This window comes from Notamacropus eugenii, chromosome 4 (assembly GCF_028372415.1).
Source record: "Notamacropus eugenii isolate mMacEug1 chromosome 4, mMacEug1.pri_v2, whole genome shotgun sequence".
In the NCBI taxonomy this organism is placed as follows: Eukaryota; Metazoa; Chordata; class Mammalia; order Diprotodontia; family Macropodidae; genus Notamacropus; species Notamacropus eugenii.
The window spans coordinates 424861877-424888835 of NC_092875.1; the positions used below are offsets into that span (position 1 = coordinate 424861877).

Consider the following 26959-nt stretch of genomic DNA (forward strand, 5'->3'; position numbering starts at 1 on the left):
ACCAGAGTAGAATGATAACGAAAAGCCCATGGGCTTCCTGAGACTGCTGGAACAAATTAGATTTGAGTAAGAAAGGCCAGATGAAGTGGGAAGATTCAAGGGGAGCTCAAGGAGGCTCCCAGAGTCTGAATCCCATAAGATGTAGGACAGTCAGTGTAAAGACACAGAGATTTCTTGTACTAGGAACAGCAAAAAGGCCTGTTTAGCAGAACTGTAGAGTATGCAAAGCAAAATTCCATATGAGAAGCCTAGAAAGGTACCTCAGGGTCAGATTGTATTCAATAAATGCTTAATTGGAATATAGATTTGTATATTTGCTTAAAGCAAGTTATGCCTGTAGCTCTGTACTTGTACTTGGTTAGCACACACTCACACCCTTCAATGTTGAGAGGAAACTTCAAAATTAAACCTTCACTCTCACTTCTGTAGGAGAAAAAATTAATGCCATGCTCTGCATTTTAGGCACAAATATTTTTGTTATCATTAATATTATTATTAACTGTCATAATATAGCTATTTTAATAACAAGATTATAATTTTTTATAATTTGATTATTTAATAATTTTTATTCATTTAAATTCAAGCATTGCCCTGCCTGGGAGAGAAATACCACTCTGAACTGACAGAATCCCTTCAGACCTTCTGACATGTTTCTGATACAAGGCATTTTGAAATAAAATTTATTGGAATCTTGAACAAGGCACATTTCACAATATGACAAAGCATGTCACATAGTTTAGGGTTAACATTCAATAGAACAATATTCACTTAATTTTTTCAAAAGTTCCAGGAGAATCTTCCTCATAAAACCAACTAAATTCTTCTTTGACCTTTCATCTCAAGGGCTCATGCCCCATCCCCAACCCCCATCCATCTAGTCATAGGTTATCTGTAATAATCAAAAGGTCCTTTTCTTTCTGATCAGAACCCTGACTCCTCCATGAAGTGAGAAGATACTGACCTTCCATTCAGTTTCAGTCATTTTTTCAGTCCTATCCAACTCTGTGACCCCATTTGGAGTTTTCTTGGCAGAGATACTGGAGTGGTTTGCCATTTCCTTCTCTAGCTTATTTTACAGATGAGGAAACTGAGGCAAACAGGGTGAAGTGACTTGCCCAGGGTCCCACAGCTAGTAAGTGTCTGAGGCCAGATTTGAACTCATGAAAAATAATTTTCCTGACTCTAGACCTGGCACTCTATGCACTGTGGCCACACTTAGTTGCCCTGATACTGCCTTCAGGTGGGTCATTATTCTAATTCCTTTTGATGGACTACTTAGGGACCCGTAGGCCTAGTCTCCATCTGATCACTGACCTAATGATTTTAAGGAAGGTATCCTTGCTGTAGATATTTTGGTAAGATGGAAGTAGGACATTGTTTCAGAACTGATGGTTAAAGAAAGATTGTTAAAGATTTCCCTTTCGGATTAGTCCAAATGCATCAAACTAGGATAATTTTAAAATGTTCCCTCAATATTTCTAAAAAGTTTTGGCTGTGCTCCTACACTTCTGGGTTTCTTTGCAGAGGGAGCATTGATAAATTGCTGCCTAAAGATGTGTTCACCACCACCTTCCTCTAGTTGGCGTTCCACATACACCATTTGGGACTTTCTTTTATTTGGGCACTAACTTTCACCTTTGCCTGGATTGGGCCTGCACATACAGAAGAAAGATGTCATTCCCTATTTCTTATAAATTGCCACAGGCGCCACAGAGCATTCTTTTCAAGTTTTCGTTACTGCATCAACTTATCTCTAACAAGAAATAGAGTAAGTTCATTGCCTTTAAGAGGTAGCTCAGGCATGTCAGAACCAATTAAGAGTAACCATATACTGGAACTGGTGTAGTGCAAATTTGTTTAGCCTTTGTCTCAATTATTTCTGTAAAATGGAAACAATGATGATGAATGATTTTTTGATATTCAAAAAATAATAGGAGAATCAGTGAGTACATATGTAGCCGTGGCATGCCTGCCACTTGATAGAGGTTGCTGGATGGTTCAGTGGAGAGAGCACCAGGCCTGAAGTCAGGAACACTCATCTTCCTGAGTTTAAATCTGGTCTCACATACTTCCTAGCTGTGTGATCCTGGACAAGTCACTTAACCCTGTTTACCTCGATTTCCTCATCTGTGAAATAAGCTGGAGAAAGAAATGACAAACTACTCCAGTATCTTTGCCAAGAAAACTCCAAAAGGGGGTCACAAAGAGTTGGACACAACTGAACAACAACAGCTTTCACTGGTTACTTAGGATTCCTTACTTGACTAAACTGATAAATCTGTGTTCTTCCTCTACCTAAATACACCACAGCCCTTTTCCATCTTTTCGTCCTGTATGATCTTGTCCTTCCAGTCCTCTGAGAGGCAAAGTTTTCTTCTAATTGTTTCAGTGTTTCTTTAGGGTCAGTTTAACATTCATCCTGGGATTACTAAGTACTCTACATTGCCAAACTACCTCCTCCTCTAGGTATCTATGTCCTTACCAATATTGGTTCAAGCCATTATAAGAAAAATACATTAACCAGTTACACAGCTTTTATTCGCTCTTTGGGATATGTTATATATTTTTTCTTTCGGATGCCATGGTGATCCTTAATTAAGAACAATGGATTACACCAGGGAAACACTGGTGTTAAAAAGAGATGGACTCCTGTAACAGTAGACAGCTGAGGATCTTTGAAGAGATGGCACAATTTCCCAAATGCAGTTCAGCTTAATTTCCTCTACTGCCATGCCCACAACATTATCTGCTTTGTATGGACCACTGGACTAGTTCAATGGGCTGCCCATCCAGTCAGTCAGGCCAAGAGTAGTAAGCATGTATTAAGCATTTACCATGTGCCAGGTACTGGGCATACAAAAAAAGACAAAAACATGATCCTTGCCCTCAGAGAGCATTCTAATGAAGAAGACCACATCCAACTACGTTTCATAACCTTGGCACTATGCATTTTTCATCTGCTCTATTTTTCTAGTGTTGTTAGTTAATTATTTAAAACAATGTCTTGAATAATTATGGATTTTTTATCAAGGAGGCTCTGTAATGTACCAGACAGTGCTTGATTCAAATTCATACAATGTCATCAGCAAATGGAAACATTTGGAGAATAAAGATACCCTTTTCTATTTGGACTTGGCTTAGGACATCCTTTTTCACTCCCGTAAATGTATTAGATGAGCACTTTTCTCCCTTTCTTTAATGACTTATTTGATATCAACACAAAATAATTAGATGCCCAAAGTCATCTCTAGGTTTGAATTTTTAGTAAACTCTTGTTTAATTTTAACATATGAATGGGAGACATTGTGTGATATGTGCTACATTAAAACTGTCTACATTTTCTTCCGAGTCGCACTTTCTTGAAATTAACAAAGAACAGATACAGTAGAATCTTATATTCTCTATAGTTCTCAGTCAGTTGTGACTATGAAAATATGATCTGCTGTAGAAAACTGGTAAAAAACCTTGCTCCTTTTTCATTATTTATCAAGTATATTCTATGTTTGCACAGATCATTCTCATAAGGATTCTTATAAACATAAGAAAAATATTTGCCAATAATTCTGCTGTTTTCTTACCTACCTTTTGGGGAAGGGGGGAATAAATGCTGCTTCCAATTTTTTTTTCCTATTCTTTTAGAATTATTCCCTCTTTAAGATATCTTGAAATTTTGTCATGTTTAAAATAATCTCTAGCTTGGACTCCTTCTGCATATATTTTGTAAAGTTTATCTCCCCTTCCCCATCTTTCTATACTTAAATGCCACTGACATTTCCTAATAGTGCAGAAAAGATACTGTATTGGTAGTGGGCAAATATGATGGTCCCACTATTTTTTTTTTTAATTTTTTGACAGTTTCTATTTTCAGCAGTTGTGAACATTTCTGGCAAGCATGCTTGATGTTCCCTTAAACTTGGGATGGTTCCCCAATGCCATAATGATTTATTATAAGAATAATTTTTAAACTTTCAACTTACCTGTTAATATGTCATTCTATTTATGGTCTATTAGTGGTCTGCTTGTAGTTTCAGCCTCAACTGCCTTTCAGACAATTGGGTTTAATTACATCTTACCTCCAACTTTCTTGTTGGCTCATTTTTCCTTCAAATGCTTTTTACTGTTTTATGAGGGGATAATACTTATCATCTTGTTTCATCTTCCTCTATAATATTTTGGGATGTGTTGTACATTTTTTCTTTTGGATGCCATGGTGATCCTTAATTAAGAACAATGGATTGTCACCAGGGAAACATTAGTATTTCCTCTATAATATTTTGCAAATTAACTTATATTCTAATCTTTCTCTGATTACCAAGGAAATTAAATGTTTGCTGTCTGAGTTGGTTTCTGGGGGTTTTTTGGCCCCTTCTTAGTGGTAACTGTTTTGCTTCAGTTAAACATCTTATGAAATGGTGATAGATTATTTTGTTCATCTCCTATTTTTTGGAGTTGACAGCTTATTTGAACATGATAGGTTAGAGCTCTAATTACATACAACATCAACTTCTCATCTAATTTCATACAGTGACCCTTTCTCTAAATAGTGGATTAGTTTACTGTATATAAATTACTGATTCTGAAATGACTTCTATAGTGGTAAGAAATAATTTCCTGCCTGTTAGTCATTTTTATTATTGGCATTGATGTTGGCATTTAAGCTGAAATTACTTTTGCTAAGGTCTTTTTGTTTATACCCACAGTAATCATTACAAAATAAGATGGCCATATAGCTTTTGAAGTAATAGTTTTTGTTGATATGGTAAGGAGGTACAACCTCTTTACCAAGTCCTTTATTTTCCTCTTTGAGGAGAACCTATAAGATGTTTTATTTAACTGCACATGTTTTTATTGTTAGACTCTAGGGCTATCCAAACTATTATGGAGACAGAGCTAGGTCTACAGTTGTTAGATGGCACTATTAATTTCTCCTGATATTTAAAGAGCATCGATTCATTGATGTCAAGTAGGTGTGTTTATCATCGCAGTGCAAAACCTGACTCCTTGGGAGCTTGTGACCCAGCAGACCGTGAGTGTGTAGTATAGGACATGGACAAAATCAGCAGATTGTCCGAATGATTGATTTGGTGCTGAGATTTACAGGGGTGCATCAGAGAGTGAGAACATATATAGCACGACTGTGAATTCATGCATGCAGGAGGCATGAAGGTCCATTCTAGTTTTCAGTCTATGATCCTATAAAGTAGTAAATAAAATTGAGAATGAGGGTATGGCTGCTGTGAAACTCAATGGTTCAGAGTAAGTGACTTGCACCTGGATTTGTCAGAGTATTAAAGGAGCGGTATTGAGATTGGCAGAAGCAAGCACAGACTATTGGTACTCCAATCCTTTAAACCAGGGGTGGGGAACCCACAGCCTCAAGGCCTTGTAGGCCTTTGGAATGCAGCCTTTTGACTGAGTCCAGGTTTTACGAACAAATTTTGTATTAAGGGGATTTGTTTTGTGCAGTTTGGATTCAGTCAAAGGGCTGCACTTGAGGACTCAGAGGGCCATATGTGGCCTGGAGGCCACAGGTTCCCCACGCCTGCTTTAAACTATAAATGGTAATAGATAGTAAGAGAGAAACAAAAGTATAGAGAGAAACACAGGAAAAAAGACTGAGAGAGAGAAAGAATGAATATGCTTAAGTGCTTTCTTTGTACTAGGCGCTGTTCTAAATCCTGGGGATAAAAAAAAAGAAAACAAACTAATCCCTACTCTCAGGAAGCTAATATTCTAGCAGAGGAAGACACAACACAAAGGAGAGAGCAGGGTACCTGAAATTTCCCACCATATCAAGGTTTCAAGTATAGATTCATCAGTCACTGAATTGGCCCCAAGGTGTAGTCATCCCCAAGCTTTAGGGTTGGAGCAGCCAGGAGGGTGAGCCAGAAGTGGGGAGTGAACGCTGTAGGTTCTGGTGCCCTCCTTCCTAACAGTCATAGCATCATTTGTGGAGCAAAAAAGAGAGAGCCCTAACCAGTGTGATATCTGACCAATGTTTTGAGCTCAAAGTAATCTCCATAAGAGGGAAGACTCCATAAGTCTCTGTTCAGCAGAGTGAGATGGGCCTTCAGATGCCCTGGTATTTGGAGAGAGTAAGAGTTGTGTGAATGTGAGTCCATAAGTCTTATTGGTTACTTCTGCTTTCATTTATATTGAGAATATCAATATGAATGTGATTCAGTTCCTCCAATAAGATATCACCTTGTTGGTCATTGAATAAAGATCAACATAAGGAGTATCAAGAATTAAGTTAGTATTTGTAGAGGGTCTGCTCTCCATTCCCTGCCCCACCTCCTCCATTTTCCTTGACTCTACTATTATCAGAGCAAAAAGAGAAGGAGACTTCATTGGATTGAATCCTGTTCTATATCTGTTTCAGGGGTTACCAGAACCAAACTATTAGACATCTAGTGGATAGCTTTCTGGTGATGAGCTTCTCCATATTGAGCTAGGTAAACTCTTTGAATACAAACACATACTGTTGCTGGGTCATTGCCCAGAGCAGCTGGATAGCTTCCTAGGGAGAAACAGAGCTTCTGCCTCTGTGGCTTAGGCTTGAAGAACCCATGATCACAGCTGTTCCATGAGGCAACAACATAGGACTTTCTGGAAAAGTTCATATTCTACCATGAGAAATATTTGTGAAAGAAGATATCATTGTGTACAATTTCTCATCACATTTGGGGTTTACCATAAAGGCAAAGATAAGATTTTTGGTTGTGTTTTTTTTTAAGCTGGAGGGGGAAGGGAGCCTCCTGCTAGCAATTAAGTACTTTTCCTAGCGTGTGCTCAATATTCAGTTCAGCTGTGTTAAAGAATAGATGACCTCTTAGGGGAAATTTGGCCCTTACTATGACCTCCCCAGGCTCGACCCTGAAGCAACATACCCAAAGACTGTAATTTTGGTCCCAGACACAAGCCTTCGGAGAAATTGCAGCTACATTGAGCCCCTTTGTTTATACTGTGAGGGCATGTTTTGTTGACTCAGTTTTTCCAGAGCAAGGATCCTTCAAGGCGGCTGTTAGAATTCCTTTGCTTCCTGGAATTCCAGAGCAGTGCAGCAGGGGATAGAGAAAAGAGAAGCAGAATGCCATAGTGGTTAACATAGCTGCAAATTATTGCAGAACCAGAAAGAAGATTTCATAATACTGACTCTAAATTCCAAAAGTCACTGTGCTTGTTTGTTTATGATAGAAAGCCACACATTCAAAACTATTTACTGAGTGACTTTCAGTACTTTATACATGGATAGCACCTTGTGGTGGAAAAGCAAAAAAAGAGAAGTCACAGTACCTACTCTCAGGGACACATAAAAAAAGACAGGACCTACACAGGCATGGTTCAATAACTTTGTTTTTAAATTAAGTTGTTTTTTTTTTCTGATCCAGATTCTCTCCCTCCCACCTTTTGCCTCAACTAAGAATGCAAGATAAAGCAAAACCCTTGTTACAAACACGTATAGAGAAGAATACAAATTCCCATATTGCCCATGTCCAAATATTTGTGTGTATACATATGTACATATATATATGTATGGAGAGCAAGAGACAGACAGACAGACGCTCTGTTCTCTGAATTAATCGCCTCTCTTTCAAGAGGCAAGTGTTTAGTCTTTAAGATTCTGAAATTGTCGTTAATCATTGTGCTAATCAGAGATTATTGCTGTTGTATACGTTGTTCTAGTTTTGGTTGACCTCACTCTGCATCAGTTTATATAAGTCTCCTAAGGTTTCTCTGAAACCATCCTCTTTCATCATTTCTTACAACACAATAGTACTCTTTCATTTATATAACATAACTTGTTTGGCCCTTCCCCAATTAATGTATACCACCTCAGTTTCCAATTCTGTGCTACCATAAAAAGTTGTTCTGAGTATTTTTCTATATATGAATCCTTTTCCCCTTTCTTTGATCTGCTTGTCATTTAGACCTAGTGGTGATATCATTGGGTCAGAGGGTATGTATGCATGATTTAATAGCTTTTGGGGGCTTATTACTTTAATTTGGGGACTTTAATTTGCTTTTCAAAATGGCAGGACCAGTCCACAACTCAACCAGCAATACATTAATGCAGCTGCTTTCCCACAGCATTTTTCATTCTCTCTTTTTCTGTGTCAGTTTTGCCAATCTGATGGATATGAGATGGAACCTCAGAGTTGTCTTAATGAACATTTCTCTAGTTATTAGTGACTTAGAGCATTTTAAAATATGACTATCAATAGCTTGGATATCTTCTTCTGAAAACTGCTTATTTTTATCCTTTGATCATTTATCAATTGAGGAACAGAATTAAATATCTTTAAACAACAATGTAAAGTGAGAAGCTGCATGGAGGTGCATAGGGGATCTGCCTTCAAGCCAGAAAGACCAGGATTCCAAGTCCTACCTCAGAGATTTATTAGTCTCTGTCAAGCAATGATGTCAAGCAATTCACTTGACCTCTCTGCCTCAGTTTTCCTAGCTATAAAATGAACTACCTCTAAGTTCCCTTTCCTCTCTAAATCCATGATCATACTAAGTAAAATTTATGTTGAGCATTAAAGGATGGAGATTTACTTAGACTTTTAAAAAGTCACTTTATCTTTGTTATGGTGGAAAGAGCACTGGCTCAGGAATCACAGAACCTGAGTTCAAATCCCTTCCTCTGATATTTGCTACCTGTGTGACCTGGGACAAGTCACTTAACCTCCCTGAGCCTCGGTCCTCTTCTGTGATGGCCTGTGATGTCCCCTTCAGCTCTAGATCCATGACTTTATGGCCTTCTTTTAAAGTAGAACCTAAAAACAAGGCTTTGGAAAATCTAGCAGTCTCCAAGTTCGTAATATTTTGGAAAAGGAAATGAAAGTAATTCAAAATCTATCTTACATCTTTCTACTTCCTTTTCCTCTTCTCCCAAGTGTTATTTTTCTGGTTCTTCATGTTCCGTTGTTGTTGTTCTTCTACCTCCTCCTCCTTCTTCACAAGCATTTGCTTTCTGCCTGTCTAAACCTATTTTTATGCTATTGACATCACACCAATTGCTAGAGCCAGAAGTGGCTTAGGACATCCACATCTTTGTCTCCAGCTCTGACACTTGGTGAGGAGGGTACTTCCTCTCCTGCAACAGAATAGTCAGCCCAACTCTCTAGGATCCCATTGTCACTTGGACCTCTCCTCTAGGACTCACCTCCTCCTTAGGGTAGATCTCCCTTGACATGCAGACTTGCCTCCTGTATTGAACAGCATACCCAGGATCATGTGGAAGGAGAAGGGGTGACAGTAACAAAGGCAGCATGTTCTAGACACCACTGTTCCCTCTCATAATAAGCTTAGGACTAGTGCTCTCTAGTTTTTAGCCTCCTCTGTTTTCCTTCCTTTATTTTTCATTTTAACTACTTTATTCAGGCAAAGTCTCTATCAACTCTTCCTTCCTACCCTGTGGAAAGGGGCAGACAACTTCTTGGCATACTTCACTGTCGGTCCTCTGAAGTTATGATTGATCAATGCATTCCTTAGAACTCTGAAATCTTTCCACGTTGTTTTCCCCTACTTCTATTTTCGCTATCCCTCTGGAGCTCTTCTCTGTTGCTACTAAACTCTCCTTCCCCCTAGATCTTTTTCTATTACCTTTCTCTCAAATTCTGGTGCTCAGTAACATCAGCTTTTTTCTGAAGACAACGTATCTATTGGCACTGTATCAAAACTTCCTTCGTCTCTGTGTATCTTTGTATGTCTCTCTCTGTCCCTCTGTCTCTCACTGTCTCTTTCCCTATCTGTCCTCTTTCTCTCTCTCTGTCTCTGTCTCTGTATGTCTGTCTCTGACAGGGCCAGAAGGAGGAGCTATAACACTGTTTGCTTCCCACTGGGACTTTTAGACTCCACTGGGCCATCATTACTCATCAATCACCTCCTTTCCACTTCTAAAACTCACTCTATCCTCTTTGGGTTTGTGTTGTTATTGTCTGTGAAACATGTCTCCTTCCTCTCCAATAACTCCAACTCTCAATCTTTTTCTGTGCCCCAACTTCTGCTCCTTCTAACACCCTGACCTTACAGGTTCTGAATCTTCTCAACTCCTTGGACTTCTATCTACAGTCTTCCTAGTCAAGCATGGAAGTGGTCATACCTTAAACTTCTCCCCCAAGTGAATTTGCCCAGGTACCTGAATTCCTGCTTGTGATTATAAGAATGGTAAAACTTTCCCTCAACACACTATGCAAGGTGATATAATGAGTTAGCTCTAGTGAGAAGTCAATGGAATGGAAGAAGCATTTCGACAGCACCTGTTGTGTGCCAGGGACTATGCTAAGTGCTTTACAAAAATTATCTCATCTGATTCTCACAACAACCCTGTGAAGGAGATGCTGTTAATATACCCATCTTACAGTTGAGGAAGCTTTGGCACACAGAAGTTAAGTGACTTGCCCAGGGTGCCATTCCATGGCTAGTAAGTGTCTGAGGTCAAATTTATTTGCACTCCAGTTTTCCTGACTCCAGGCTCAGCATTCTATCCATTCTACCACCTACCTGCTCATATATAAATATACATGTAAATTTGTTATAGAAACAGGGGTAGGGAACCTGCCACGTGACCTCGATAATTCAGAAGACCCCCCCGCCCCCAGGTTAGCAGATACAAAACAAGAAGAGCATGCCAAGATCACTGCCAAAGGGCCAGTTTATATAGAAAAAGAAATAGAGAACAGTTGAGTAATATTCCTTGGCATCAGACCAAACTGGAGGGCATAGATCAAGTTTAGGATTGGGTGAGTGGGCCAGGATCAATATTAAAAGGTCTATGCAAGGTACAATGAAGCAGAGACCTAGAGAGATTATTTTATCGAGAGGCTTGGACCATTCAGGAAAACCTGGAGAAAAGCACAGAACATTAGTCTGACAAAGGCAATATCTAAGGCATGGAGACAAAAGCAGGAAGTCACAGGGATTCAAGTATAGAGCATGGTTCAGGGTTCAGGGCTGAAGCTTTGTACAAAGAAAAAGATAGGGAATGGAACTGAGGCCAAGCAGGTAAATCATTATAACCGAGGTTTGTCCACTGGTTCAAAAGCTGGGGGATTGTTGTCCTTTGCCCTGGTTTAACAAGGTTTGGGGACAGAAAAGCGCCTAGTGGTCCCATGCTTCTTCCTAAGTAAGGCAGGAGTATTCAGATACTGGCAATTTCTACAGATCTTATGAATTTTGTGACTCCCTCCCAGTACTCTCCTTCCCTTTTATATTGAGTTCATGGCATTGAATTATTTTTTTTTAAAAAAAAAAAAGCTTACAATAAAAGGAACTCCTAATCTAATTTGAAAACAAGGCTTCAATCCTAAAAAAAATGTATAATGAGCACACAATATGAAAAGAACATTTTTCCATTTGCTATTCTCCAAATAATAGCAAATCCTAGGAAGACTGATGAATTAATATATTTTTCTCTACAGCTCTTAATACATATACATTCTTGTTTTAGTTATGCGAAATCAGGGCAGTCTAAAGTTGATCCTCAACAGCAAACTCTGGGCACAAATGGAGATACAAAGAGCAAGCCACAAAAATCTACGCATCACTGCCACAGATTTAGATGATTGTTCCATCAAAATATTTTTAATTCAGGTAAGATATTTGAGGGGTTTCCTTCCTGTTTTAAGAAATATAATTATCGTATGATACATACCTAGCCCACTGCAGTGAGTAAATGACTTGATTTTTTTTTTACAATAACTATATGAGAGTCAACATTATAGCATTAGCATAAGAGAATAAATGAATGAATGAAATGTTATTTATCATGTTTATTATATGCTAAGACTGGGAAAACATAAGTACAAAAATGAGATAGCCTTTGAATTCAAAGAGCTGACATTCTAATGGGAAATAATCCATTTTAGGGAAGTGAAGGCAAGGTATGGAGTAATGGTCTGAAAAGTCCCCAAAATGGTGAGTTGAATATTAGTGCAGTGGATCGGCATGCCCTTTCAAGGGACAGTGGTTGTATTGATTTTGTTACAGTTTTCAGAGCAAAAAGTTGGAAGAGAGAGGGGGATGGAAAAATGGCAAAGATGAAGAAAAGCCTTCTCTGAGGGTAAATGAACTGGGTAATAGGTGACAGAAGTACTACTGTATCCAGTTCTAGTTCAGGGATCTCCTGGGATCTCTTTCTGCTCTGGTGCTCTGTCTCTAAGCACTGGAATTCTCTCTACTACTGCCACCAGGTGCCATGACCAATGTCTACAGACTTTTCTGTTGGTTTCCTTAAGCTACTCAGAACGGGAAAAATGACTCACTGTAACATTATTTTTTTTTTGGCTTTCCCAATCAGAATTTGGTGTGGCACATTTTCTAGATCATTGTGGAGGAGGTGTATTGGGCAAACTAGGCATAAATGCTTCCATTCAACTTTGCCATCTTGCCTTTGCCCCAGGAAAATCATTTTGGTGACTGTGTTGATAATGTTTTAGAATGGGGAGAGAGTTGAGCAAGGTGTAAGAGTAACAGGTGATAAGCGCCTGAACTAGAGTGGTAGATCAATGGAGAGAAGGGAACATATACAAGTGATACTGTGAAGTTAGAAATTTGGCAACTGACATTGCTAACTGGTTATCCTGTAGCACTTCAAATCCAACGTAATCAAAATTGACTTTGTCTTCCCTCCAAAGTGTTCCTCTTCAGAAGAAATTAAAGATATCTGTGATCATATAAAAAATTCTTTAAATCATTCTTGATTAGAGAGATGCAAATCAAAACACCTCTGAGGTACCACATTACACCTATCAGATTGGCAAACATGACAGAACAGGAAAATGATAAATGTTGAAGAGGATTTGGGAGAGTTGGAACACTAATACATTGTTGGTAGAGCTGTGAGCTCATCCAACCATTCTGGAGAGCGGTTTGGAACTATACCCAAAAGGCTACAAAAATGTGCATACCCTTTGACCCAGCAATATTGCTTCTAGGACTGTATCCCCAAGAGATCATAAAAATGGGAAAGGGTCCCACATGTACAAAAATATTCATAGCAGCTCTCTTTGTGGTGGCCAAGAACTGGAAATTGAGGGGATGCTCATTAATTGAGATGGCTGAACAAGTTGTGGTATGTGAATGTAATGGAATATTATTGCACTAAAAGAAATGATGAACAGGAAGACTTGAGAGAGGCCTGGAAGGACTTCTATGATCTGATGTTGAGCGAAAGGAGCAGAACTAGGAGAACTTTGTGCACAGCAACGACCACAGTGTGCGAGAGTTTTTTCTGGTAGACTTGGAACTTTGTAGCAATGCAAGGACTTAAAAAAAAATCCCAATGATCTTCTAAGGCAAAATGCCTTCCACATCCAGAGAAAGAACTATGGAATTCAATCGCAGAATGTAGCAGATCATTTTTTTGTGTGTGTTTAATGTTTTGGTTTGTTATATGATTTCTCCCATTTATTTTAGTTCTTCTATACAACATGACTACAGTGAAAATGTATTCAATAGGAGTGTATGTGTAGATCCTATATAGAATTGTATGTCATCTCGGGGAGGGAGGGGGGTGGTGGGGATAGGTAGGGGGAAGAAAATCTAAGTTTTATGATAGTGATTGTAGAATACAAAAAATAAATAAAATTAATAATAAAAAAAAAAACCAAAGTGTTCCTCTTCTAACTTCTTTATCTGTTGATGGCACTGACATTTTTCCAGTCAACCACATTCAAAATCTCTCTTAGTCATTGCTGGCAAAATTATTGCTAGAGTCCTTCTTAATAGGCTGATCCTTCACCTGGAAGATGGTCATATACCTGAGAACCAGCGTGGCTTCAGAAAGGGCGAAGAAACAGTCGATATGGTGTTTGCTGCCCGGCAACTCCAGGAGAAATGCCAGGAGCAGAACAGAAGTCTGTACATAACATTTGTAGATCTAACCAAGGCCTTTGACACTGTTAGTCATGAGGGCTTATGGAAAATTATGTCAAAATTTGATTACCTGGAAAAATTCATCGATATTGTATGTCAATTTCGTGATGGCATGCTTGCCTGAGTTCTGGATGATGGACAGTGCTCGTGTGTCTTCCCAGTCACCAATGGAGTGAAACAGAGCTGTGTGCTTGCTCCCATGCTTTTTAGCATGATGTTTTCAGTCATATTGTCAAATTCTTTCAATGAGGATGAACATGGTATCAAGGTCAACTACTGTACTGATGGTAAGTTCTTCAGTTTGAAAACGGTACAAGTTAAGACCAAAGTGGAGGGAGCATGAGTGTTGGTGCATGATTTTCTGTTTGCAGATTCTTGTGCACTCAATGCAGCCTCTGAAGCTGAGATGCAACAAAGTATGGATCAGTTCTCTGCTGCCTGTGCTAATTTTGGCCTAATAATTAACACCAAGAAAACACAGGTGCTCCATCAGCCACCACCACACCATCCATATGTGGAACCATCAGTTACAACTAATGGAAAAGTTTTGAATGCTGTGGATAAGTTCACTTACCTTGGTAGTGTACTTTTCAGGAATGTACACATTGACAATAAGGTTGATGCACTCATTGCCAGAGCTAGCTGAATGTTTGAGAGCCTCCAAAGAAAAGTTTGAGAGAGAAGAGGTATTAGACTGACTATCAAACTGAAAGTCTACAGAGCCATGGTGCTGACCTCGTTGTATACCTGCGAAACATAGACAATCTACCAGCACCATACCAGGAAACAGAATCGCTTCCATTTGAACTGTCTTAGGAAGATTCTGAGGATCACCTGGAAGTATAAGGTATCAGACACTGAAGTCCTTGCTTGAGCTGAACTGCCAAGCATTCAAACTATGCTTCAGAGAGCGCAACTCCGATGGACTGGCCATGTTGTTCAAATGCAAAATATTCACTTGCCAAAAAGACTATTTTGTGGAGAACTCTCATGGGACAAGCAATCACAAGGTGGCCAGAAGAAGCAATACAAGGACACTCTCAAGGTCTCTTTCAAGAACTTTGGATTTGATTGTATGATATGGGAGACACTGGCACAGGACCACTCAGCATGGCATGCCCACATCAGAGAGGGTGCTGTGCTCTTTGAGCAAAGCGGAATTGAGAAAGCACAAAGTAAACATGGGATGCGCAAATTTGGGATATCCACCCCAAATGTTCACATGGGCTATCTGTGCCCAACCTGTGGTAGAGCTCTTATTGGTCTGATCAGTCACAGTCGGACCCACTGAAATTTCACTTTATCATGGTGATGTCATTTTGGTCCTCTTCGAAGACAAAGGACAACAACTAACCATTCAGAACCTGGAAAGTCGATGAAATAACTTGAATTTATTAAGTGCCCCCCTTCCCTCCTTGAGAAAGCAAGCAATTTGATATTGATTATATATGTGAAGTCATGCAAAATATTTTTCCATCTTATCCATGTTGCAAAAGAAAGCAGAAAAAATTAAGTAAAAACAAAAGTAGGCTTCAATCTGCACTCAGAGTTCATAATTTCTTTCTCTGAAGGTGGCTAGCATTTTTCATCAGAAGTCCTGATTTGTCTCGAGGCATTGTCTTGATCAAAGTAGCTAAGACTTTCACAATTAATCATTCTATATTGCTGTTACTGTGTACAATGTTCTCCTGGTTCTGTTCACTTTACTTTGTGTAAGTCTTCCCAGATTTTTCTGAAACAATCTCCCTCTTTATTTCTTACAGCACACGAGTATTCCATCACATTCATATATTGCAACTTGTTGAACCATTTCCCAATTGATGGGCACTCCTTCATTTTCAAATTCTTTGCCACCACAAAAAGAGCTGCCAAAAATGTTTTTATACAAATTGATCTTTCCCCTTTTCTTTGATCTCTTTGGGATACAGACTTAGTAGTGTCAAAAGTAATATATTTCACATCCATTACCTTTTGTCTACATTATTTTGAAAGTCTCTTAACTGGTTTCCCTTCCTCTACTTCTGTCCTCTCCAATCCATCCTTCACATTAGTGCCAAAGTAATCTTCCCAATTTTCAGGTCTGAAAATGTTCCCACCCTGCCCAAAGACGTCCAATAGTTTCCCATTGTCTAGCATTACAAACAAGCAACATAGAATAAAATTTATAATGGAAAGCAGAGCCCTCTAAGATCTGGCTCCAACCTATCTGTCCAGACTTGTTTTATACTAACCTTCACACACTCTGATCCAGTCACCCTGGACTATTAGCCATTTTCTGAAATCATACTATTTTTTCTTTATTCAGGTAGACGCATTCTATAGCTATACATTTTGGAATCTTCTTCTTTTAAGGTCCTTATCAGGTGCCATTTCTTTTGTGTGAAACTTTCCCAGATTTTCCAAGCTAGAACTTATCCATCCCTACCTAATCTCTTTTCCCTTTTGCTTTGACTTCTCCAGAGGACCTATCATATTCTGATTTGTATTATAATTTTTTGTGTATGCCAATCAATCATGCCATTTTGACAGCTCTATATCCATAGTACCTAATCCAGGCTCACTCCACAGAATAGGAAACTTAAATATTTATTTAATTAAAATTTAATTAAGATAGGCTTCCATGACTTAGAGATATTCTGATTTACATCAATGATAGATTTACTGATACTGATGAAATCAAAAATCTAAAGAAAGATTGACAAAAATACAGCATCAACTTGTGGCAAAAGAATTAGAAAATTTCAAAAACCTAGATTCCAGTTCTATTTCTACTATTTAGTGTGTGACATGATACAGTTTCCTCATCTTCCAAATGAATGGAATATCTGTCAGGCCTATATTATAAGCTTGTTATGATGATCAAATAAAATAATGCCTAGATGTTTCTCAATTAGTCCATGGTCATATGCTGCCCTGATTCCAAAGTATAGTCTGTTTGAGATTTTTAGGGAAAAATCAAAGTTTTACCTAATATAGCCAATGAACATGAAAGAATAGGTCCATAGACCCTAACTATATGCCTGCAGTTGCCATGGTATGAATGATTCCTATCTGATATCACACTAACAGATTTTGATAGATCATTAATTGTAAATATATATATAAAAAAACCCTGTGGCCCACACATAGAAATTTCTGATCATTGAATCCACGATGGGGGAAAAAAACGATATCCTCTGAGATAAGGTGTGCGAAAATCCTTTGAAAACTATAAAATATTATACAGATATATAGCTAATTGAAAAACAATATAGGGAAACTTTCCTGTATTGGTCCTGTAAGGGAAAAGGACACAGGAATCTGAGGGAATGCCCAGTAGCCAGGTTTTTATTTTCCTAGAAAAAGACAGTGTTTAGAGGGGATACAAGGATGTCCAAGCAGAGTCCTTTGAACCAAATTACATTTCTATGCCCTTTGCCTACATGACCTGCTCCCCAAGTAACCTGTTTTCCAACCAACTGATTAGAATATGGGAATAATTGAACCTGATTTGATGCCCTGCATATTGGAATCTGAAATGTTTTAAAAATGGTCAAAGAAAAATTTTAGTTGATTTCTGAAGAAGTAGAAGAGCTCAGCTCCTCTCCAATGGGTGGGGACATTGGAAAAGTTTTTCTCTAACTCATCATAACCTAGGAATTAATACTCCCAAACTGGACTTGTTATCAGCTAACATTACTTGAGATTTATAAATGTTTTAGTAACTATTTAGGACAATTCCTCTGCATAAGTCACCAAAAAGATTATGTTTCAAAATTGATTTAGCAAATATTCTATTTTAAAATGCTTTTTAAAATTTGTTTGCTTCCCCCCTTTTAAAAATATTCTTTTTACCTTTATGGTGGCAATTGAGGGTGACGGTGTGTTTATGGAGTCAAGGCATAACTTCCTTTTCCTCTGCAAAAAGTCCTACAGCCATCTATAGAACTAAATTCTGTAAAATCAATACCAAATTCAAATAAAATGTCTTTAAAATCATTCAACTTTGCTTTTTCAGTGTTATTATGTAGGTACATGTGCCATTTCCTCCTTACAACTATTCATTGTAGAATGGAATTTAATTCATAGTGGTTTGTTTTTCAGTATTTGTGGAAGGAGGAAGTGATTATTATCTGCACAATCTGCTAGACATATGCTACATAGGAACTTTTCTTTCAAGAAATCTTATATCAATAATGAAGATGGAAAATTCTTTTAAAAGGAACTCCTAGATATATGAGATATGTTTAAGAATACTAGCCTATGACTATTCTTAACAATTTTATTTTTTTATGCAGGCAAGCGCCAAAGATGTTGGATGTCTTTATGCAGCAATACATCACCGTCTCATTGCACTAAAAACCTTTTATAAGCAGGAACTAGATGTAAATGAAATTGAAACTGAGTCAGAAGCAGTCATCCAATTATTAAGCTGTGATAGTTGTGATGAAGATGATGATACACTTAAAGTCACCACAGGTCGGCCAGGTAAGCTGATTTTCATTCCCCCATATCCTAAAATACAGTATCTGTTAGGATTTTTCCAAAGGCTAATTATGTCTTGACATACATATTATTGGCATACAAATTATAAATTATGGTTTTTATTTTTTGGTAATTTTTCTTTTAAAATTTTACATTGCCAAAAGCTTATTTCTTGATTTTTCTATTTTATTTCATACATTCACAACACACATGCAAGCACGCATGTACAAGGGATATATATGTACATATGTCAGAGAAAGACGTAGAGATGCAGAGAATGGGGCCATTATTTAAGGTTAGCCTGTATTTATGAAAATCCTATTTGTTTCCTTAAAAATAGATTCAAGCTAAATTTATTTATGAGACTCATTATACACAAGCCTAGATGCGATTCACCTTTACGTAGAAGCAGAAATAACTGTTTATTTCTTCATGTTGTTTAGTTATTTTTCAGTCATGAAAGTAACACTCTTCATGCATGACCCCATTGGGGGGTTTCTTGGCAAAGATACTGGAGTGGTTGGTCATTTCCTTCTCCAGCTCATTTTACAAATGAGTAACTGAGGCAAACAAGGTTAAGTGACTTGCCCAGGATCACACAGCTAGTAAGTATCTGAGGCCAGATTTGAACTCATGAGAGGAGTCTTCCTGACTCCTGGTCCAGCACTCTGTCCACTGTACCACCTAACTGCCCTGTTTATTTCTAGGGACTGAGGAATATAGCAATACTGAAAATGATAAACAACAAATAGACTTTTAGGTGAAATAATATACATGCTCAATGTGTTAAGTTTTAAGAATGTAAACTTAAAAGCAATAGTCATTACTTTGAAGAGTGAAATGACCATCTCAATAACAATCTATTGAATAGTATTCTGTAGGTGAAACTGTTATGGTAAAGACTTTCTGACATTTCTAAAAGCAAACACTTTAGACAGAGCCAACTTCTTACAACAACCAACTTTGTTGCTATTTAGGAATTTGATAACTTCTCAAATATTCACATAGACCTATGATCTCCTTGAGTCAACAGTTCCCTCCCATGATTCAGATGCAAACTCATCCATGCTTGTCCATCCCAGGCATCTGCTGAAAACCTGCACTCACTTTCTTCTGACATTGTGAGCATGCCAGGAAATCCCTCTGGCTATCAAGTGATCATCTCTCACTCCTGCCACATGTACTAATGAATGTTCAGGTTTCCATTTTGTCATTTTGAATCAGAATTTTATTTTAAACATACGCAATTCAAGAACTTAGCATAAGGCATGAGCTCAGAGAGCATGACTTTGAGAAGTGAAGTTGAAATTATATCTTCACTGTATTATACTTTTGGGTACCATGCCTTCCACTAATATTATCAAAAAACCCTAGGGGAAAAAGGAAAAAAGTATATGAAACTAAACTCTAACTTACTTGTTTTAACCAAAGAACTAGTACTGATGTTTCTCATCAAATTGTTTATATGTTTATGAAAACTACATTCAGTTCAATAAAGATTTATTGAATTTATTTTACATCTACATACAATTCAATTTATATCAAGAGTAGTGCTGTATTTTAAGGAATGGTCAGGTTAGCAGAGTTCAAAATATATTGAGATAAAATTATGTTAAAAAAAGAAAGAAAAAGAAAAGAATAATCTGGTAAACATCAACCATCTTGACAAAAAGGACATTTTGTATCCTAGTTCAACATCATTTCCAGAAGACATGATACATGTCCCAAAATTCTTGGTGCAGTTTTGAGCTTTGGTAGCTTAAAAAACCAATCCAGCTTAAACTAAATTCCATTCTATAATGAGTAGTTGTAGGGAGGTAATGGCATATACATATGCATAATTTTTAAAAGTAGATGTAAAAATATGTTGTATATAAGTTATCAATCTTAATTTCACAAAAAGATATATCTCAATAATTAATCTAGCTACATAGTAAAAGAAAATTTGAGCAAGGAAAAATTTGAGATAGATGAAACAGACTCCAATATTTTGGTAAATTAATTCTTTTATCTAAAAATTCTGTTAATGCTCTCAGTGTCTTTTTCAACTCATGCATGGTGAAGTTAAATGACTATTTTATGAAGTACTGAAGAAATTTTAATGGTTACTACAAAGTATTATACTGGGCATCCTTTAGTAGGTTTTAGTAGCTTTCACCTGGGCCAAAATTTTTGGGATACCCTGTATACAAATGCTTATTTTATAGTTCCTTTCTTAGATTTTTTCTTACTATGTTCTGTGTACTGTGTTTTCAATCATGTCCAACTCTGTGACCCCATTTGGGATTTTCTTGGCAAAGATACTGGAGCAGTTTGCCATTTCTTTCTCCAGATCATTTTACAGAGGAGGAAACTGAGGCAGAAAGAGTTAAGTAACTTGCCCAGGGTCACAAAGTTAATAAGTATCTAAGGCTGGATTGAACTCAGGAAGACAAGCCTTCCTGACTCCATGGCTGTCATGTGCTATCCATTGTGCTATCTAGCTGCCACAATTGAGGTGTATCTTTCTATGGAATTAAGATTGATAGCTTATTAATTTTAATTGATTCTTGTATCCACTTTTTTTTAATCTACCTCTAGTCAGAGGCAATGGGACATAACGAACTGAGAGATGGATGAGAGGCAGCAAGACCCCTGGGTTCAGTTTCAGTCTCTGATACATAATGTTTGTGTGACCCTGCATAAATCAATATCTCAATGCCTTGGCAGCTTTCTATAACAAAAATGACCAAAAAATTACTGACTTGCTTCATTATAGAGTTATATATTATATAATGGTAAAATCGCAGGAACAGACTCTGCTCCCTCCAAGCAAAAAAATTAATTCTGTCACTACTTGTTTTCAAGAAATTTGGTCCAGTTTTCTACAGTCATCTTATTTCTGAGATGCTTTCATATGTGTAATTATTTTTGTCATCTATACGTGTGAAAGGTACATTTTTCCTTTTCTCACTAGTGAACATAGGTTAAATTTCAACTCTGTTAAATGTTATATTGAAAATACTGTTTATGTTGTAATAACCGCATATTTTATAATTATATTTCAGATCCTTCCAGATGGAACCACAGATCACCAGTGGCCTGCTCATGATAGTCACCTTTGGTCCTGATTACAGCTACAGAAAGACCATGGAAAATCCTCAACCATTCCAACTAGTGAGAAAATCATATATATATATTCATTTTCAAGAGAATTAGAATTTGGTCTGCTTCAAACTTTCCCACTTATGGATTTCAATAATCATGTTCCTATTGCTTTATATTTGGATTAATCTGAAGAAAAATTACCAGAATTTATGAAGTATCACACAGGCTTCAAACACATCATTTTCAGAGACATTATTTCAGAATATAACTAATCAGAATTATCCATCACATTGATGGATAGAACAATTAAAACTATGAAATATTAGATTTATTAAATGTGTAACTCAAATATTTATTTTCTCCATTATGCATTATCTACCCATGAAATACACATTTTATAGACTTCAAGGATTGTTCCTTTGAAAAATGCTATTGTAAGTCTGATCCAAGTCATTAAATAATTTTTACCTCTGGCAAAAATGTTTTTTATTTTCCACTTAGATATATGGTTTTATAAAATATTAAACTTGTGTGTTCACAGTAACAATGAGCTTTTTAAAGAAAAAATATTTAACTATATATCATAATGGTATCAAAGTCTCAAAAATGTTATCTGCTTTTTAATTGTTATTCCCTGTTATTTTAATGAAGTTAAATTATTTGCCTTAGCACCATTTAAGGTTTATAATTATAAAAATTATCAAGTTAGGATACTTTTATTCTAATACCTAAAAGTACTTGTCCAAATGAGGCTTGCCTTGGAAGTCTTCCTCTTGGGATTTATCCCAATAATCCTCTAATTTGCTTAAGATTTTTGTTTTGTTTTTAACTCTTTTGGAATTAATTAAGGAATTGATTTAGGAGCTAACCAAGAAAGCAGTTTTATTACTTTGTAGTTAAAATTTATTTAAAAAAAATACTAAAACTAAATTGCTCAATTTGATTATCAGACTTGACTTTGGATAACTTTTTGAAGTTTCCAGAAATCAACTCTACTCTCAAAATATTGTTTTGCTACCATTAAAGAAACAAAAAAAATCAATAGCTCTGAAAACAAGAGTTAAAAGAATACTTTGATCAAAAGTAGCGTTGGCGTTAATTGCATAGTGTTTCGGATTCAATACTTGGGATGACAGAGCACTTACTTGTATAGATTAATTGCTTCTTTTGTATTTTAAAATATAGTCACATTATTACATAGGCCAGCGGATTGTAACCTGGGTTCCTCGGGCACTCATGTATAGATTTCAGGGGGTCTGTGACCTTGGATGGGAAATACATACATACCGTGTGTGTGTGTACATATGTATGTATGTGTGTGTGTTCATATAACTAATCTTTGGTTATCCTATGTATTTATTTTATTCATTTTAAACCATTATTCTGAGAAGGGGTCCATAAACTGCACTAAAATTGTCATAGGAATCCCACCTACAGATTGAATATGGATTATGTTACACTTATTTAATAAGTCAAATTCTTCAGCTTTTCTCTGAGAACAAGATGTTTTTAGAAGTTACTGGAACTATGGTAAGCTGATTTAGCCAGTTACTGGTTCAAAGGTCTTTATTCTCTCTTACCGTTAAGTAATTCTTAGATGGAGGTATTTAGGGTGGTCCACTCGAGCCTTATTTTCTAATCTAGGTTTATCTTCCGTTTTACATTCTTCTTTCAAGTTGCAACAGTTGCTACTCTTCTAGTCCTATTTTTTGCTCTCCCATAGCTCTGTCCTAGCTTATGCTGGTCACTGATTCTGAAATGTCATTCTATCAGCTTTTCTGTTGAAATCCTACTGACCCTTTGAGACTCCATTTAAATGCAACCTTTCCCCCTATAAAGTCTGTCCTGAATCTTCCTAGATAGAAACAATTTCTCCCACTTCTGATTTCTTGTAGCATTTTGTTTTTCATATATATAATATATATGCATATATATACACACATATGTATGTATATATACGTATATATGCATACATACACATATGTATGTATATATACATATGCATATATGTATACACACACACACACACACACACACACATATATATATATATACACACCTATATACTTACCATAGTCTACCTTGGTTATAATTATTTGGTGTACGTATCAGTCTCCTCTGCTATAGACTCTACTATAGCTCTTTGACAATAGAAATTCTTTTAAAATTCAAGTTTATGGTCTCTTCAGCACCTAACAGATTATCTTACACATATATGAATTTATATAGCATTTACTGTTTGCAAAGTATTTTTGCATATATTTTCTTTTTGTTTTTTTAATTTTATTTTTTCAATTAATAAGTATGTAAAGACTTCTCTCCATCCTACTCTCTCCCATTAAAACTCCCAAAACTCTTATAATAAATATTCATAGTCAAACAAAACAAATTCCCACATTGACCATGTCCAAAAAGTTTTGTTTCATTCTACAACCTGAATCCATCACCTCTTGGTTATGAGACGGGAAGCCTGGCCATCAGTTCTCTGGAATCACGATTTGTCATTGCGTTGATCAGAGTTCTCAAGACTTTCAGAGTTTCTCATTTGGGAGTCACAAAACTGTAATAAAGTAGATTTTACAGGTGCCATTTCACAGATGAGGAAACAAAGGCTTAGATTTTCAGTGACTAGTCAAACAGCTTTTGTTAGCAAATCAAGGAATCTATTCTCTACCCCAGGATGACTCATTGTAGTAATATTCATAGATAGAATTTGCTGTAAACGATCTTAATTAAATTTTAAGTCAACCCTAGGAGAGAATTATTGTCTAATCTAATACAGTTATTAATATCTCTATTGTACAGTTGAGGAAACTGGAGCTCATAGCGTTGAGGTGTCTAGGCCATGGTCACATTACTAATCTCAGATTAGGGATTTGAAGTTAGGGCTTCTAAAGCTACATTCAGTATTCATTCCTTCCTGATTGCATAACTGAATTGATGCATGGTTTCACTGTTTTAAGTCATGGAGGGGCCATGAAGTGTATTCTGAGAGAATCGCACTAAAGGAATTTCTAAGGAATTTACAATCAATCAGTAAACATACCTGGGTATCAGGTACATGCGAAACACTATGCTAAATTCTGGGAATACAAATGCAGCAGTGAGACAGTCTGTACCCTTAAGGAGCTTACTTTTTGACTTGCTCTGTGTGTGTGTGTGTGTGTGTGTGTGTGTGTGTGTGTGTGTGTGTGCGCATAGTACAACAAGTTTACTGATATCTAAATATAGACTTTCTACCAATAAATACACAGTGATGGGTGGGGCACTAGCCACTAGAAATAAATGAATAAAAGGAGAAAGAAAAGAAAAAAGTGTTAAAAAGAGAGTTGTGGAAGACAAAAGAAAAGAAATATGGGAAAATGTAAAAACTATAAACTGAGAAGCATACTGCCAAAACAGTAAAAGAATGAATTTTTTTAATATCTTTGAGATTTTGAGTGTCAGGTTTGTACAAATGCTCATAAGGGGATGTTGATGACACTCTAATTTTGATTACTTTTGAAATGAAAGTTGTTTTTTAAAAAATATAATCTTATTTTTTGACACATTCATTTTTGTCCCTTCAATCATTTCTTCACCATAAGAAGCACCAGGAAAATAACGAGACGATTCCCTATGTGCCCCCAAAACAGAATACTATCAAAATCATCCTTTGCTTCCATTATTTTCTTGAACCTTTGCTGCATACAACAAAAAAGAAGAGTAAAACTGTTACTTTTTAAGATGGAAACTTCAATATATAACAGAAAAGGATCATTGTGGAAGGGGAAAAATCTGAGCTAAAAACCTCCTTACAAGATAATGTCTTTGCACTTTTTTTGCATAAAACCATAATTGTTCTAAATTCTGGTGGGTGTTCACAGCAGAAGCATGACGATTTTAACCATTTCAGATGTACCCTGTTTATGACCGAAAGCTTTTGTGATGTGATTGCAAAGTATGAATGTAGAAGGTGAAAAATTATTTCTCTGAAACTGAATCAATGTTTTCAATCCATTATTTCATAAATATGGTATTTATATCACAAATCCATTATCTTTATTACTATCTTTATCATTTAAAATCAAGTAACATCTTTGAGAATTACAAATATAGTAAGATTATTGCAAGTTATCAATGATTTTTTTAGGACGTTTTCCAAGGAATGTAAGTGTGCAAAGAAATGGGTATGTGGGGGTGGAGAGAGTAAGTACAATAGTCTGACAGCATCAGTTTATCAATTGAAACAATAGGCAAGCTCTCTTACGTTTGGAATTAAGCCAAGGAATATGCCACAAGATTGCCTTCTATATACTATAATATTTTAGGTGTATCTAGTTCTTTTCTGTTTTCTCCATTAGAATGTAAGCTCCCCAAAAGTGATTGTTTTGTTTTGTTTTTACCTTTTTTGTACCTTTCACTGCTTAACACAGTGCCTAGCACATAATAAATGCTTAATAAATGGTTATCGACTGACTCACTAATAGTTCAAATTGAATATTTTATTGAGCAAGGAACATCTACAGGAGGAAAGAGGCAATTTCTTATCTGTTCAGATGTCCCAGTATCTCCTAAACCTAGGATATATGCAGTATTAGGGGTATTATTAGAGGTGTCACCAACCAAGAAAGGCCTTAACATGGCTCAGAACCCATGACCCTAGAGTGGAACACTCAGAATGGTTGATGAGAGCCTTTTGAGCCATAAGTATTATGAGTCAATCAGAGCAGGGAGTGGAGTACATGTTACAGTAGGTGAACATCAAATCTTAACCAAAGCTCATGGAAGAAATCCCAGTACTAATGTGGCATAAGAATGGAGATCCAAAGTAAAGCACATCATACAAAGCTACAAAATGGTGGTAATCAATTGAATAGTTAACATAGACCTTGCAGTTTACATTAATATGGTTCCCTGGATCAACACTGAGAACCACTGTTATTCTTTGTTGTTATTCAGTTGATTTCAGTCGTGCTCCCATGTGGGGTTTTCTTGACGAAGATTCTGGAATGATTTGCCATTTCCTTCTCCAGTTCATTTTACAGATGAGGAACTGAGGTAGGCAATGTCAGGTGAATTTCCCAGGGTCGCATCTAGTAAATGTCTGTGGCCAGATTTGAACTTAGGATGATGAGTCATCCTTACTCCGGGCCTGGCATCCTATCCACCTAGCTGCCCTGTATTATTATTCTACATTGGTCCAAACATTAGAATAATTCCTTGAAAATGATAAATGTTGGAGAAGATGTAGAAAAATTGGAAGACTAATGCATTATTGGTGGAGTTGTGAACTGATCCAACCATTCTGGAGAACAATTTACTATGAAACTGTGTATACCTTTGATCCAGAAATATCACTTATAGGTCTGTATCCCAAAGAGATCATAAAAATGGGAAAAGGATCCACATGTACAAAAATATTTATAAGCAGCTCTTTTGCTGGTGGCAAAGAATTGGAAATTGAGGGGATATCTATCAATAGGGGAATAGCTGAACAAGTTGCAGTATATTAATGTAATGGAATGTTATTATTCCATAAGAAATG

General features: G+C 36.7%; 1 protein-coding gene across 5 annotated transcripts in view; it reads left to right on the forward strand.

Moving 5' to 3' along the window:
• Positions 1 to 25898, forward strand: part of RANBP3L (RAN binding protein 3 like) — a 70205-nt gene extending 44307 nt beyond the window's left edge. For 3 of the 5 annotated variants that reach the window (XM_072605802.1, XM_072605803.1, XM_072605804.1), the window contains 3 exons: positions 11456 to 11598; positions 18159 to 18348; positions 21393 to 25898. In XM_072605802.1, the coding sequence (XP_072461903.1) occupies positions 11456 to 11598; positions 18159 to 18348; positions 21393 to 21436 (377 nt within the window). In that variant the 3' untranslated portion in view covers positions 21437 to 25898. Of the gene's footprint in view, positions 1 to 11455; positions 11599 to 11873; positions 11923 to 18158; positions 18349 to 18788; positions 18951 to 21392 lie in introns of all 5 variants that reach the window. The other 2 variants (XR_011966382.1, XR_011966381.1) reach the window with 2 other exon arrangements.
• Positions 25899 to 26959: the final 1061 nt, after the last annotated feature.